Source organism: Scyliorhinus canicula, chromosome 1, assembly GCF_902713615.1.
Source record: "Scyliorhinus canicula chromosome 1, sScyCan1.1, whole genome shotgun sequence".
Lineage (NCBI taxonomy): Eukaryota > Metazoa > Chordata > Chondrichthyes > Carcharhiniformes > Scyliorhinidae > Scyliorhinus > Scyliorhinus canicula.
This window is the reverse complement of record NC_052146.1, coordinates 29621109-29638566: the sequence shown is the minus strand read 5'-3', so window position 1 is coordinate 29638566 and position 17458 is coordinate 29621109. Positions and strand designations below refer to the sequence as shown.

Genomic DNA, 17458 nt, shown 5'->3' with positions numbered 1-17458 from the left:
ATCAACTACATTAGCATAGCTATACTTTGGGAAAGATAAATAAATACACGAGGGGGAAAGAAATAGAAGGATATGCTGATGAAGCTGGGTGGAAGAGGCTCATGTGGCCTTGTGGTGGTATGGATATGAGCACTGCCATTGGTGCAGAGCACTGGCTTCCCATTGGCTCTGGCTGGTCATGTGCCTCTCGTCCGATTGGTTGGGACTAGTCATGTGACTGCTCTCCAATTGGTCGAGAGGCAAGTAGGCCCCGCCTATAAGTACCCAGAGTTCCCGGCAGTCGGTCAGTCTCTGTAGTCGACCACTGGGCTAACAACTAGCTGATTAAAGCCACAGTTTGGATCCTAAATGTGTCTTGAGTCGAATTGATGGTACATCAGGCCTGTTACTGGACAAGGAATACTCTGTAAAACTAAGTAAGTTGCTTCATTTGTATCAGATAACTGACGGTCATCTGCTTACACTGGACAAACTCTGAATAGCAAACACAGAGTTCAACAGTAAAATGTACATACATAGCATCTGTTCTCTTAGTACAATGTTCTGAAGCACTTTGTAAAAGGTACTTCAACCCATGAATTGGAAAACTAAGCAGAGCAAACTGAAAGCATACTCAAAATAATGTGTTGTTTTTAAAGGGTAATTTTTGAATTAAAGGTGAGGGGTTACAAGATGAAGCAGTTATGGGGGCGGGAGTCTGAAGGATGTACATAGAATATAGAACATAGAACAGTACAGCACAGAACAGGCCCTTTGGCCCTCGATGTTGTGCTGAGCCATGATCACCCTACTCAAACCCATGTAACCACCCTATACCCGTAACCCAATAACCCCCCTTAACCTTACTTTATTAGGACACTATGGGCAATTTAGCATAGCCAATCCACCTAACCCGCACATCTTTGGACTGTGGGAGGAAATTGGAGCACCCGGAGGAAACCCACGCACACACGGGGAGGACGTGCAGACTCCGCACAGACAGTGACCCAGCCGGGAATCGAACCTGGGACCCTGGAGCTGTGAAGCATTTATGCTAACCACCATGCTACTGTGCTGCCTAGAATAATGGTGGTGAAAATAATAATATAGATTAAGAGGAAACTGAGTATATGACAACTCATTTCACTTCATCAGTGAAGCTGTGGAAATATTTGAAACCGAACAAGACCTCTCCAACTCTGTACTCTGAGGGAGAAGGAACCAGCTGCTTTAATAAGACAATTAACATTCGGTGCAAAGCGAGTGATGTGCTTTGGAGTTCAGGGATTTGCCACATTTAATTGAGCAAGTGCATTACAATCACAAACTGGAGTGCCTAGACCAATGGAATATCAGCTGTATCTGCATTTTGTTCATTGTTGCAAGCTGCAATTTCAGCTGCCTTATCCTGCCACTCCGGGTTTAAATCTATACTGCTGGTCTCTTAAAAGGCAGAACTTAGCAAGAAAATCTGGTAACAGCAGCACATTTTAATTATTTCCCCCAATAGTCGCATCGTGTTAGTTTCCTGCTAGCATGTTTCATGTGATCACCATACTCCTGGGATAAATCAGAAGTTATGAAGTTATAATGTATGTCCATGTACAAACCAAATGGCTCAAAGCAGCACACACTGAACCCCATGTTCAATGGTGGTGTGAACATTTGTTTTGAACCTTCTAAGTTTCAAATCGACCATCCCACAAGTTCTCGCTCTGAAATCAAGACTGATCACATCGTTTTCTGCTCAAACCCAGGGCCGTAGTTTTCTTTTGTTCCTCGTAGAATCTACAGGTTTTTAAAATGATCACCTAATTACTATTTTGCCTAGTCTTCTCACTCACTCCTTCCAGCCTTGGTGGTCTTCTGGCTGCACAATGTGTCTTGGCTCTTCACCCAAGTTCAGAGATTGCTAAAGTTTGCCAAACTTAGCAGGAGTGCGCAATGGCTGAATATTTGGAATATGGTTTCAAATCATGAAAATTTTGGCATTCAGATACGGAAGACCGTTATAGGAAAGCAATTTAACATCCTAAAAAGTATGTTGAAAAGAAACAAAAATCTGAGGAAAAACCAAACAATCTGGCACCATAACTTCACACAATAAACACAAGTGAAAAATTAATTCATCTCCGTCGAGATCACTGAAGCATCTATGTTTAAATTAATCCAGTTCTTGTTTCAGCCATTCCATTTTTTATATTCAAATAACTTTAACTAAACAGTCTCAAATTTACTTTTAATTAGTTTGAACTCATGTCACCTTATCACAATTTAGTTCTCAATCAACTATCACAATTTAGTTAGAAGTAACATTCCACTTGTGTCTTTTTCAAATTATTTCCTATTTTATAAACCTCTGTAGTTTCACCTTAGTTAATTCATTCCAAAATTGAAAATAACCTTTTCCACTCCTCGGGTCTCCAGTATTAGAGATTAACTTTGTCACTCTTCCCTGAACTCCCTACTAGTGTCTCAGTGACCCCACCTGTAAACACTCTGACTGGGCTGACCACAGCATTATACAGCTTGAGCATGTACACTTTGGACATTCTATTGTCTTGACTCATCAGTATCATTTGCTTTGTTGATTGCTCCTCGGTAGAGATTGGACATGTCGGACAATAACTCTGCACTGACCTGAGTACTTTCAATTTTATCTCAAACTTTTCCTATACCATTCCTTAAAGGTGTACTTTGCCCATTTTCTTTCCTACGTACATCCAATTGTCCATGTTTCATTCTGGCAGTATTCTGGAAGTGCACTTCTTCTTTATTATTACTGTCACAAGTAGACTTTCATTAACACTGCAGTGAAGTTACTGTGAAAATGCCCAAGTCGCCACACTCCGGCGCCTGTTCGGGTACACTGAGGGAGAATCTAGAATGTCCAATTCACCCAACAGCATATCTTTTGGGAATTGTGGCAGGAAACCGGAGTACCCGGAGGAAACTCACATAGACACGGGGAGAATGTGCAGACACCGCACAGGCAGTGACCCAAGCCGGGAATCGAACCTGGGACCTGGTGCTGTGAAGCAACTGGGAATTCAACTGTTCTACTGTGCCACTCAAAAGTCCTCACACACTGACTAAAACCGAATCGCTCTCCACTCAGTGCTGCCTCTGTATAAGCCACTCACTTCTAACTCACCATCACTCTTAACTTGGTTCCTAACTTGTTCTGGTTGGAAGTCAAACTGATTATGAACTCTTGAGTGGGAATTCTTAGGGGATGAAGCACACAGTCTGCAGACGGATCCAGTCACTTGCAGCAGAGCTGAGATAGGAGCCCAGAGTGGGTTTTAGATGGAGAGCCTTGGGGCATCAAGGAATTGGGAGGATAGACATAGACATAGAATTTACAGTGCAGAAGGAGGCCATTTGGCCCATCGAGTCTGCACCGGCTCTTGGAAAGAGCACCCTACCCAAGCCCACAACCCCACCCTATCCCCATAACCCAGTAACCCCACCCAACACTAAAGGCAATTTTGGACACTAAGGGCAATTTAGCATGGCCAATCCACCTAACCTGCACATCTTTGGACTGTGGGAGGAAACCGGAGGACCCGGAGGAAACCCACGCACACACAGGGAGAATGTGCAGACTCCGCACAGACAGTGACCCAAGCCAGGAATCAAACCTGGGACCCTGGAGCTGTGAAGCAATTGTGCGAACCACAATACTCAGAAAGCCAGCATAAACTAGCGTGGGGGCACAAAAATGTGGCAATAAAGATTGGACGCATAAAGAAAATACCAGCATAACTGGGAAAGGAAGGGAGAAAGAGTCAAGCATGGACTGAGGCAGTCTGACTAATTTTTCAATAAATAATTGTCGCGCTTAGTGTGGTCTGAAAACCCAAATAGCTCTTATTTTTCCTATGTTTTTTATATTAAAAAAGTATTCAATTGTGAAGAATGTAAAGTTTCAAATTATTCACAGTACTGCATTTTTGATGCAACATTTGGCAGGGAAACAGAGGCCAGCCCCCTGCCCATCCAAGGTGTGGATACTTGAAAAACATCTTCCTGCCATTGTGCCTTCAACAATTATATCTCCACCCCCATCCCAATCTCTCCTCCCTCAGGTTTTTACCTATCCAGGTTTCTTCCAAGGCAATTTGGGCACATAGCAGTTGATGTTACCAACTTCTTCCCGAATTGTTCGTTTTGTTTGGGAGGTGGGTCAGCTTTTTTGAATCCATTGTTTAGCTTTCCCTTTATTCCAGGATTCTGATGAATTATGTTCAGTATTTCACATTTGCCCATGTCAAATTTCTTCTATTATTCCCCCAGTTGCAGGTTTTGTAGATCAGCGCACAACTTGGTTTTGTGTAACGGAAATTGTAGTTGACTCATTTAGTAGAGTTCCTTGAGGAAGTAACAAGGAGCACGGATGAAGGGGAAGCTGCAGGTTTGGAATATTGGGAATTTCAGATGGAATTTGACAAGGTGGCACATCAAAGGTCACGATGCAAAATAAGAGCTCGTGGTGCAGGTGCTAAAACATTAGCACGAATAAAACATTGGTTAGCTAACAGGAAGCAGAGAGTAGGGGTAGATGGGTCTTTTTGCGTTGGCAAGCTAGAATTAGTGGAGTGGCACAAAGATGAGTGCTGGGTCCTCAGCTACTTACAATCTACATCAATCCTTTGGAGAAAGGGACAGAATGTACATTTGCCGATGACACCAAGATAGAGTCATAGGTAGGAGAGCAAGCTGATAAGAGGACAGAAGGAGCCTGCAAATGGATGTGGACAGGTTAATTGAGTGGCACAAATTTGGCAGATGGAGTATAATGTGGGTATTTGTGAACTTGTCCACTTTGGAAGGAAGAAACACCGCAGTATAGTACTTAAATAGAGAGAGATTGCAGAACTCTGTGGCAGAGGCATCTGGGTGTCCTTGCACATGGATCACAAAATCTTAGTGCACAGGTACAGCAAGGTGATTAGAAAAGCAATTGGAATGTTGTTGCTTATTGCAAGGAGAATGGAATGCAGAAAAAGGAGGACATTCTGCTACAGGGCTTTGTTGAGACCACATACCCTTTAGGTCTCCTTACCTAAGAAAAGGATATAATTGAATTTGAAGCTTACACGGCCGATTCCTGAGATGAAGAGTTGGTCTTATGAGGAATCTGGACTGGTTGGGCCTGTAGAAGAATGAGAGGTGATCTCATTGAAACACAAGATCCTGAGGGAACTTGACAAGGTGGATGCTAAGAGTACGTTTCCTTTTATGGGAGGGATTAGAAATAGGGGAAGCAGATTAAAAATACGGGTTTTCCCATTTAAGACCAAGATTATGGGATTTATTTTATCCCCTCAGAGGATCCAGAGGGTGGAAGTCTCTTCCCCAGTGGAAGCAAGATCATTGAATATCTTTAAGGCTGAGTTTGATAGATTCTCATTTGACAAGCGGTGAAAGTTTGTTGGGGTACACAGGAAAGTAGGGGTGAAGCCATAATCTTAACTGGCTCAAGGGGCTGAATGGCCTAGTCCTGTACCTGGTTCATATGTTTGCATTATGTAATTCCAGAGCAACCTCCTCAGAATCAACTGTTTGGTATCATCTGCAACTTTGACCAAATTCCATTCTTGCTAAGAATGCAGAAGATGTTTACAGGATGGGCCTCAGTGATGAGAAACTTCAGTTCTGAGGATAGATGGAGAGGTTGGGACTGTTTTTCTTGCAGAGGAGGTGGTCAAGAGGAGATCTGATACAGAATAAACAAAGAACAAAGAAAAGTACAGTACAGGAACAGGCCCTTCGGCCCTCCAAGCCTGCGCCGACCATGCTGCCCGCCTGAACTAAAATCTTCAACACTTCCGGGGTCTGCATCCCTCTATTCCCATCCTATTCATGTATTTGTCAAGCTGCCCCTTAAACGTCACTATCGTCCCTGCTTCCACCACCTCCTCTGGCACCCTACCCTCGGTGTAAAATGTTCACAATATGGACAGAGTAGATAGGGAGAAACTGTTCCCGTTTGTAAAAGGATCAAGATCGATTTAAGGTGATTTGTGAAAAAAGTACGTGATACGGGAAAACACTTTTTTTTTTCCAACGAGCGGTTTGGGCCTGGAGTGCACTGCCTGGATGTTTGAAGGAGGCAGGTTCAATACAGTGAGCGGCACGGTAGCACGATGGTTAGCACTGTAGCTTCACAGCGCCAGGGTCCCAGGTTCAATTCCCGGCTTCGGTCACTGTCTGCAGAATCTGCACATTATTCCCGTGTCTGCGTGGGTTTCCTCTGGATGCTCCGGTTTCCTCGCACAAGTCCAAAAAGGCGTGAATTGGACATTCTGAATTCTCCCTCAGTGTACCTGAACAGACGTGGGAATGTGGCAACTAGAGGCTTTTCACAGTAACTTCATTGCAGTGTTAATGTAAGCCTACTTGTGGCAATAAAGATTATTAAATTGAGGCATTGGATGAGTATTTGAACAGAAACAATGTGCAGGGGATGCTCACTTGGAGAGTTAATATCAGCACGATGGGTCGAATGGCCTCCTTCTGCACCGTAACAAGTCTGTGAAGTCACTTATTTATATTAGGGATCACAAGACTGATTTCTGATATCCCACCCAGGCACAACTTTGCTAACAAGTACCAGCTGCTTTCTGCTCTGCAAGGGACGATTTGTGGCCATTAAAAGCCTGTTGGTATCTGAAATATCCAGCCAATGAATTTGAATCTGGTAGTTAACTACTGAAAGAGGCAGTGTCAGTGTCAATGTCATGTCCTTGGCTCATCACAAAGTCTGAACAACAGCAGCATCTTGAGCCATGGCTGTGGCTTGCTATCGCGTCTGTCAAGGTCATTGGACTCATAAATAAAAGTCTTGTCAGAGACAGCAGGTTACATACCTTTAGTACAGAGAACTGTGGCAGTCACACTGAAAACAAAACCGCAGTTTCACAAGTCTGAGAACACTAACTAACAGATTCAAAAACAGCTTCGTCCCCACTGTTACCAGACTCCTGAATGACTCTCTTATGGGCTGAACTGATCGCTCCACGCATCTTCTCTACTGAGCAGCACTACATGCAGGCCAGCAGCACGGTTCGATTCCCGTAACAACCTCCCCGAACAGGTGCCGGAATGTGGCGACTAGGGGCTTTTCACAGTAACTTCATTGAAGCCTACTCGTGACAATAAGCTATTTTCATTTCATTTACATATGCTTCATCCAATGTCTATGTCCATGTATTTACATTGTGAATTTATCGTATGCCCTATTTATTGCAGTGTTAATGTAAGCCTACTTGTGACAATAATAAAGATTATTATTATGTTTCATGTACGGAATGATCTGCCTGGACTGTACGCAAAACAGTACTTTTCACTGGACCTCGGTACACGTGACAATAAATCAAATCACAGTTACAAACATATATTAGAATCTCTTCTCAAACCAAACATTAAACATTCTATAGTTAACTGTATCAGACTGGAGTGATATGGCAGGTTTACTGGAAAACTGGCAGGAAGCTGCCTGCTGCAACCTCTCGCCTAGGCGTGCAAAGGACCCCGAAAGACAATAGAGTCAGGGCCTCAAATTCTGTGTTTTAAAAAGAACAGACCCCGCACTGGGGATCAAACATGGTTTAAAGAGTTTCATCGCAAGCCCCACAAAAGAGGTACTTCTTCTAACAGCTTTAAAGTTTAAAACAACACTGGGTAGCTACTTTTTTTTAAAAACTGCTTGGTCAAATGGTTAGCATTGTTGCTTCGCAGCTTGGGTCACTGTATGCGGAATCTGCACATTCTCCCTGTGCCTGCGTGGGTTTTCTCCGGGTGCTCCAGTTTCCTCCCACAGTCAAAAGATGTGAAGGTTAGTTGGATCGGCCATGCTAAATTGCCCTCAGTGTCAAAAAAGGTTAGGTGGGGTTAATGGGTTATGGGGATGGGATGAAGGTGTGGGCTTAAGTGGGGCTGTTGCAGACTCAAATGGGCCGAATGGCCTCCTTCTGCAGTGTAAATTCTATGATTCTATGAAACAAGGTGACGAGCCTTACCCATGTACACCACAGGCCTGTGCTCTCAGTTGGAGAGCAACTCTCCCAGCCCCGCGTCGGGCCAGAGAATCGGCTCAACTGCGCCATGTTGCCCCGACGGCGGAGTGCAATTCTCCAAGGTGTGGAGAATCAATGTCATTTGCACCGGCACGTTTGGCGCGGCGCTCGCTGATTCTCCGGCCCGGATGGGCCAAGCAGCCGCGTGGAAACGGCAGAGTCCTGCAGGCGCCGTTCACCTCTGGTCACTGCCGGCGGGAACCCTGCGCGAAGGGTCGAGGGGCGGCCTGTGGGGCGGGGAACAGCACTGCTTCACCTCCGATGGGGTCTGGCCCATGATCGGAGCTCACCGATCGGCAGCCCGGCCTCTCTTTCTCTTCTCCCCCCCGGCCTACTTTATTCCGCTTCCGGCCCCAGGACCCCCGCGCCACGTTGCGTCGGGGCCAGAGTGTTGAAGAAGTCACCCACGCATGCCAAAACAATCCCGATATCATTGCAACTTGATAACTGTGGGATTTCATTGTCATTTTTCTGCAGCATTTGAGCTTCTTGTCATAATTAAGCATGGAATACTTAATAAATTACTGGCAAATTAGTTAAAATGATTTTAATAGAAGCTGAATACTATCCTTTCGCAAGAGTGATCCCAGCTTTTATTTTCTTACTAGGTTTAATAATATGTACCCTTCAATTAACACAGCACTGCAGGATGTCCTTCCACTTATTTACCATAGAAACACAGAAGCGTTCGAGGCTCTATGACTCATTTGCTATTTTCTGATAAAACCCGGATTTCTACCTATTGAAGGAGATGGGGTGGCCTGCAGCCTCCCCCTCTGTCCCCTCTTTCTCTCCTGTCGTTTTCACATCCCCCCCCTCCCCCTTTGCTCCTCTTGGTTTCTTTCCACCTCCCCTTCTCTGTAATAAACCTGTCAAAAAGTATCACATCACACTCCCTTTTCACACAAATCCAGATTATTTCAATACTTCTCCTTCATTCAGATTTTGCTGATCATTTGCCTGGTTATGCAGCTTTAATTGCTAGCCATTTGGGACATATTTTGGAAGAAAGTTAACATCCAAGTTGGAACACTCGCTCCATCATTGACCCTTGTTAAATTTATTACGGGTACAATGACAGACTTTAAGCATTGCTGCAACATTAAAAGGTTGGTTACGTAATCAGGGCCATCGCTGATTGTTCTCCAGGCTCGACGGTCAATTGCCCTTACACCTGGGTGAGGTCTTAATTTCAGTGTCGTATCAAAGAAATACAATCCACCAGTGCTACTATGGGACAGCTTGTGTAGCTTCTGATACTTCATTTTAAAATTCATATCCTGGTTTTCAAATCTCTCCCCATGCCTCAGTCCTCCCTATCTCTATAACCTCGTCCACCCCTATAATCGTCCAAGATCTCTGCCTTCCTCCAATCCTGGCCTCTCACACATGTCCAATTTTAATCACTCCACTATTGGTGGTTGGGTTATCAGATGCCTCACTTTGGGCCCAAGAGTTACTCGCTCCCGTTTAAGCTGATTAATGAAACCTAACCTCTGACCAAGCTTTAGGTCCCCCTCGCCTGAGGTGTGGTGGCCCTCAGATAAAAATGCCACATTAGCTGGAAGGGGAGATCAGCCTATGGTTCTCTGACGACGTTTACTTTAACCATCTTAAAATAGATTCATGTCAAATTTTGTTTGATAGGGCTTCTGTGTAATGCATTGGAAAATTCTATTATATTAAAAGCATTTTATAAATGCAAATTGCTGTTTTAGTGCCAACGCCAAGGAGGTTTTGCAATTTGGTGACATGCCCTTGGTCTCAAGTCGAGGAAGAAGAGCTGGTGAGAGATAAATTAACTGAAAATGGGATAAATCTTCACATGATTAACAACAAAGGATAGACAAGGTCAGGCCAGATTGGAGGGAGGTGGTGGAATACAAAGTAATCCTGAAAACATCTAGAATAATGTACAAACAGAGCAGAGGTGCACAAAGGCCCAAAAGGTTTGAACATTGAGAGTTGGGTGACTAGGTGGAGTGAAAGTGAAGAGGCAATGGAGGAAATTGGATCATGATTAGGCAGAATAAATCCAAGTGCCCCCGGCAGGCTGGGAAACTTGCACCTAATTCAATAGTGATCATACATGCATACTTCCAGGAGGAAAGAGTCATCAGGAACTCTGGTCGATTTTCCCTACCAAAGGTGCTGAGGCAAATCATTGACCCCGATGACTGCCCCAGCTGACATTAACTAATTTGTTGTAGATGGGACCAGTCTTTATGCTGTAGCCGCTCCTAAAATAGGTACGCTGATTCATCAATTCTCTTTAATTATTCTAATGCTGATGGATGTTGAGTTGGGCATCAATTAGAAGATTCATAGAGATGTACGTGCTTATAAACCTCAAAAGAACATAAAAACAAACAAACAAAAAAAGTAGGCCATTCAGCCCAACAAGCTTACTCCACCATTCAATGAGATTACATCTGATCTCCTACTTCAACACCATTTTTTTTTTTTTGCAGTATCCTGAATCCTTTTCTGCAAGTCTTCAACATACTCAATGACTGAACCTCCACAGCCCGCTGGGATAGAGTACTCCAAAGATTCACCACCCTCTAAGTGAAGAAATTCCCCCTCATCTCAGTCCCTTACTTCCCAGCCAGAGGATGTATCCTTCCTGCATCTATCCCACTAAGCCCTGTAAGAAATGTTCTATGTTTGAATGAAGTCGCCTCTCATTCTTCTAAACCCCAGAGAATAAAGGCCCAGTCAACTTAATCACTCCTCCTAGGACAATCCCTCCATCCCAAAGTGTTAACTTAGTGAATCTTTGTTACACTTCATGATGGCAAGTATACCTTTTCTAGGTAAAATGACCAAAACTCCAGGATGGTCTCACCAAGGCTCTATAATTGCAGCCATGGATCAGATCAGGAGTGACACATGGCTAACACCGAGGGGGTTGTGCTATTGCCACAGTTTAAAAATTGTAAGGCAGATCATACAGAAGTGGTATCTGGTTTCCATCTTAATTAGAAATCTTCTTGCGCTAAGGTAATGATAATATAACAACTGCAAAGACAATTGGTTCTCGAGGTAGAGCCATGTTACAAATGATGCAATCACTGAGCAAGGGATCAACACATAGCTGCTAGAGGAAAGAAAGCAGCCCGCAACTGAACATTAGATAAGTACTTCCTCTGTGCCAATGGAAAAAATGAAAAATAATGCGTGAAAATTTAGTTCTCCGATTGGAATTCCCTTCTCGTTCAATTGATGGTCCTACAGGCAAAATTGCCGATCAATTAAGCAGTTGAAAATTTCAGTTTGCATTCTGTGACTTCCCTATAAACTGCAGAGAAAGAGCAATCCTCAAAATATTGCATGCCAAGATGGAGCAACATCTAAATCCCACCCACCAATGATTTCTTCACCGCTTCCAAAATTTGAAAATATGAGAAACTGCAGCAAAGGCAATCATAGACCACCCAGAACAGTTAAAACATGGGGGCATCGTCACCCATTTAACTGTGAAATTAACTCCAAACACATATGGAATGCCGGAACACAGGCAATCAAAAAGACGTTAGTGGTGAAGTCTGATTGCACATACAGTCCTGTACATTCTCATGCCATTTGCATGGTGAAGGCGGCTCTCGGTGGTTGCCCACATAAATAGTCACTGCATTTCATTATGTAAAATACTTTGATGTAATAAAACGCCATACAATTTCCAATAATATAAAAGTAAAAACTGTACGGCTGGAGCTTTCTTCTCTACCATCTCACCCCACTGTTAAAAGGTCAAAATGTGAACTTTGACTCAAAGATGTCAGGAAAGAGTGGCTACAGCAAGTGACATCCGAGGACATCAGGTTTGTGATCCTCTCATCTGCTGCTGACATCACACGCTGCCAATAAAACTGATAAAAAGGTTCAACTCAAATCAAAACACATTACTGACCACTGTCTGAAAGGTACAAGCGTTAAACAAATGGCCTTCAAATCTCAAGTGGCGGGATGGGGGAGGGGACAGATATCATTCTGATGCCGGAAGCAAGACAGCAGAAATTTAACCTCAACTGTCTCAATTGAAAAAGGAAGTTTGTCATTTATAAAATTTTCTGTTTGCATAAAAGTAAAACAAAATAAATTGTTCCATTCAGCCAAAAATAACATATCTCTCGGAAAACAGTGATATCACATGAGTTTAAGATCCTTCAAGGAAGGTCAAATTCGGTTTACTGCAAAAGCTGAAAAATCAGCTGGAAAGTTGAAACAAAAAAGTGACTCAAATTGATTAGTAGGGAAGTTCTTCAAAGGGATAGACAGTCAGGGGCCTGGCGTTATTGAACCTGATATTTTACTACAGGGAAGCTAATGCAGAGAAGGTGGGTTGGTGTAGTGATCAGGGAGATACATGGGTGCAGATAGAATAGTGGTCATGTCGGGGGTCTGGACCAGGAGCATTAGTGTCCGCTTTGCTCCCGTTTCGACAACATATTAAATTGGGGTCAGTGTCGAAGTTGGCTCCCATCTGTCGAGCCAGCAAAGGGAAGGGGCTGGAGAGAATCGATAATTTGTTCCTACAGGGTCGTTTTGCCAGTACAGAAGAATTGAAGGAAAAGTTTGGGCTCTTGGGTTACTCAGATATCTTCAAGTTCGCAACTTTGCTAAAGGGATATTCCCCGACATTCCCCGTGACGCTACCAACATCGCTGATGGAGAGGGTTCTTTTGATTGCAGGCTTGGAAGAGGGGGGTACTTCCAGTATTTATGGACAGATTTTGATGGATGATTCAGTGTCAGTGGAGGAGATTGAGGTTAGGTGGGAGGAGGGGTTGGGGCCCATATTCGATGATGAGGTGTGAAGGGTGGCCCTCTGCAGGGTGAACTCCATGTTTGGTGCGCGAGACGTGGTTTGGTCCAAGGTAGTTTTTAGGGTGCACCTGACCAAGTCCAGAGTCAGCCATTTCTTTGCAGCGGTGGAGGACAGGTGTGAATGCTGTTCAGGAGGTCTGGCTAACCATGTGCACATGTTCTGATTTTGTCCCAAACTCGTTTTTGGGTCTCCTTTTTTTAAGCACCATGTTGGCGATTCTGAGGATTGAGCTGGAGCCCTGTCCTTTAGTGGTTATACATAGGGTGTCAGACTCACAGGCACAAGGGCTGATGTTTTGGCTTCGCCTCGCTGATTGCCCAGAGGAGAGTACTGCTGGAGTGGAGATCTCCATCTCTACCTGGTGCCTTAGTGTGGCTGGGGAATTTGATGGAGTTCCTATATCTCAAGAAAGTAAAGTACACTGTGAGGGGGGCAATCGAGGGGTTTGATTGGAGGTGGTAGCCTTTTATTGTTCATTTCAAGAAATTGGTCACCGTTAATTGTTAAAGGGGGAGGGGGTTATATTTTGGGGCAGGTTATGTTTTGTGAGGGGTTACTTTATGTTTTTTTCTGTCTGTCACTATGTTTACTCTCTTTTTATTTTGTATTGTATAAAGTGAGAAATGTGAATAAAAATATATATATTTTTTAAATGTCACTAAATTGGGCACACAAAATATGCAGTTGTTTTATTAATAAACTTGTGAAATCCCAGCAGGAGCTAACAGTAAATATCACCTGAAACCCTCAGTTGCAATTCAGTCTATAAGTCCCACACCTCCACCCTGTTCCCGTAACCCAGTAACTCCACCTAACCTTTTGGACACTAAGGGGCAACTTAGCATGGTCAATCCACGTAACCTGCACATCTTTGGAATGTGGGAGGAAACCGGAGCACCCAGAGGAATCCCATGCAGACACAGGGAGAATGTGCAAACTCCACATAGTCACCCGAGGCCGGAATTGAACCCGGGACCCTACTGCTGCGAGGCAGCAGTGCTAACCACTGTGCTAGCGTGCCGCCCCATATCTGCATTCAAATTCTCAATTGTGCAATTTGAAAAATGAAAATAGCTTATTGTCACGAGTAGGCTTCAATGAAGTTACTGTGAAAAGCCCCTAGTCGCCACATTCCGGCGTCTGTTCGGGGAGGCTGTTATGGGAATTGAACCGTGCTGCTGGCCTGCTTGGTCTGCTTTCAAAGCCAGCGATGTAGCCCTGAGCTAAACAGCCCCTTCAATATGCACAAGCTTTTAAATTGGTTCAGGTTTCCTGCTACCCTTGTACATTGTGCCCACACAAGGCTGTGAGATAATTGGGGTAATTTTCACCATCAATGCATGACGTGGAAAGTTTCTGCCTCAGAAATCTGCCCTCACCAGCTTCTTTGGAACGGAGACCAGAAAACAGGTCTCGTGCCCAACCTCTCTCTGTTGGAAGAAGGATTGGCATTTTAAAAAGGCAAGTTTAATCAAAAGGGCCAACATTTCTATATTGTGCCTACTTGGACAGTGAATAGTAATGCAGCTGAGGTTCATTTTACAAACTTAGTCTGGTGAGCGTATGGTGAGCTATAAAACATGATAAACTAATAGTTACATGTCTGCCACTGATGGTAGGAGTAATTTGAGGTGATGGTTAAGGGCATCACCAAGACATTAAATTATATGCTTTTATTGAATTATATTGGTTCAATTAAATTTTCATGAAATACATCAGTGCCAAAATGCTAAATAATTCTCCTGGTAATATTTGTCAGAGACATTCTGCCATGGGTCCTTGTTTCATTACACTTGCCGATTTCTTTACACAATGTCCAGTACAGTCACACGATTTGCCTGACCTGCGAAAGGTCAGAAACACAGCTTTAAAACACAACCATAGCAAATGGCAGGACTCTTGACTAGGGGTCTGCCTGCGTGTGACAATCAAAATATACTGCGGGTGAGGTGGGGAATGAGAGAATCAGGTTGGAGTCCAACATGTGCACAAGTTACAAATCCGGCCTTTAAACAGATTACATGCCTCATCTGCTTAGACATTAATTCCAACTGACGCAAAGATTTGTTTTATTTTTCTACGATCCTCAACATCTGGGTAAGAAGATTTTTTTTTATGTATAACACATGATAGCTCAGTTATTTCCTGTAATCATGTGGTGATTGCATCATTTTTCTTATTGGTAATTTTCTCCATCAAACTAAAACTATCCCTATATTTTCCCCAGCCAGCCCACCCCCAACATCATTTACTATAGAGCACCATTTACCCATTACCCATGCTGGAAGTCATGAGGTGCAGCAGGGTTTGGGCTATGCTCCAATCTCCCCACTTGCTGCATGACCTGTCCACAAGAGTAGAGCTCAGATCGAGCACAGTAAAAGGTACAAACCTGCACCCTCACCCCGCGACTAGCAACGGTCCACATCAACTTAATCCTTTAATTTGGAATACCATCATGTGTTAACCACATCGAGCATCTTCCGCCACCACTAACCATCACAAATAAATAAACAAACATGAAGTTAAAGCAAAATATTTTTTTTTGAAAGGCAGACAGTAGTGATTGGAGAGATACGATCACCTCTTGATGACCAAGTGATGGTCATAAATCTGAGGCTGAATGCATAAATGTTTGAAGCAGAGAAATCAGTACAAGTGAGGCCTTTGGATTGGTTGGGCCACCCTTGTTTTTCCTTGCTCCTTTGGTCACTGGTTTGTAAAGATATAGCAAGTTCCTAAGAGAGGGGGGGGGGGGGGGGTGGAGGATTTACATGTGTGAAGTGCAGAGTAATAAACTATAATGCCCCATTGGGAGTGAAGGTGGATTTGAAATGCCAGGATTTGATTATTTGGGGTTTTATTTCCCCCTTCACTTTTGAAAACGAACAACATTCCTGTCTTTAAAAAGAAGGAACCGTTAGAAAGGAAACCTACCCCACCAAATTTTCTTCACTGTACCACATACCAGGGATTGGGGGGGGGGGGGGGGGGAGACAGGGGTCAGTTACCAGGCACATCTAATGGGTTCAGTCGCTGAATGAGTTGGACATTTGTTAGATGGGCGATAGCAGGAATCCTGCACTCTTCACAGGCCCCATACTCCCTCCAGCCCGGTTACAGCAAAAAGAGGGGAGAGAGAAAGAACTTGGTCCTGGAAGAGAAATAAATCTCTGCGGTTTACAGATTAACCGGAGATTCAATGAGCCTTCAGATGCGGTTGATTTTAAATCCCGTGAAACAAATATTGATGCAGAACCGAGGCGAATTCTTTCCCTTTCCAAAAAAATAAAATGAAAAAAATACATTCACCACACTTCGGAAAGTTAAAACTTGGGACAAAAGTTGAGATTCCATCGCCCCACCCCTGTCAACATCTCTTAGAATTCAAAAAGGGGCTGAGGGGGGTAAAGGAGATAGAATTAGCCCCTGAAACACCCAATAATTAGTTGAGGAGAGAGTTTGGGGGAAGAGGACAGAGTTTGGGGGATTGCTCACCTTCTCTCTCTTGCTCTCTGCTTCCATGGTGCCGCCTGTTGTGTGGCTCGGGCTCGGTGTCGGCTCACTGACCGGTCCCAGCACCGGCCAATATCGCCATCCACTCCCCACAAAGGCTGCTCAGGGTGGCCTCAGCCAGGCGGGCTCCCCCCCCCACTCACTGGATTCTCTCTCTCCGATCCTTTCTCCGCTTATTAAAAGTTCGCCATGTTGTTCCACATACTTTTCCCCTTTGGCACCAGGATCCGTCCTCCCTTCCAGAGCTCTGCGATGTAACGGATATGGCTGCGGGAACCCGTGTTACAATTGCTCAGCTCTGCCCCCCCCCCATCCCCGAGTTAATCAAATAGTCCACTTCGAGCCACAGCCACAATCAAATACCCCTCATCAACATCCTCAACATCAAATACCCCACATCAACATTCTCAATCAAGTACCCCACATCAACATCCTCAATCAAATACCCCCACATCAACATCCTCAAATACCCCACATCAACATCCTCAATCAAATACCCCCACATCAACATCCTCAAATACCCCACATCAACATCCTCAATCAAGTACCCCACATCAACATCCTCAATCAAATACCCCCACATCAACATCCTCAAATACCCCACATCAACATCCTCAATCAAATACCCCACATCAACATCCTCAATCAATCAACATCCTCAATCAAATACCCCACATCAACATCCTCAATCAAATACCCCCACATCAACATCCTCAATCAAATGCCCCACATCAACATCCTCAATCAAATTCCCCACATCAACATCCCCAATCAAATACCCCACATCAACATCCTCAACATCAAATACCCCACATCAACATTCTCAATCAAGTACCCCACATCAACATCCTCAATCAAATACCCCCACATCAACATCCTCAAATACCCCACATCAACATCCTCAATCAAATACCCCCACATCAACATCCTCAAATACCCCACATCAACATCCTCAATCAAGTACCCCACATCAACATCCTCAATCAAATACCCCCACATCAACATCCTCAAATACCCCACATCAACATCCTCAATCAAATACCCCACA

At 44.0% G+C, this 17458-nt stretch overlaps 1 protein-coding gene across 4 annotated transcripts in view; it reads right to left on the bottom strand.

Annotated features, from left to right (window-relative positions):
- ttc28 (tetratricopeptide repeat domain 28) overlaps positions 1-16650 on the bottom strand; it is a 965957-nt gene extending 949307 nt beyond the window's left edge. For all 4 annotated transcript variants that reach the window (XM_038780339.1, XM_038780595.1, XM_038780507.1 and 1 more), the window contains exon 1: positions 16393-16650. In XM_038780339.1, coding sequence (XP_038636267.1) covers positions 16393-16419 — 27 coding nt within the window. In that variant the 5' untranslated portion in view covers positions 16420-16650. The remainder of the gene's footprint in view (positions 1-16392) is intronic.
- Positions 16651-17458: the final 808 nt, after the last annotated feature.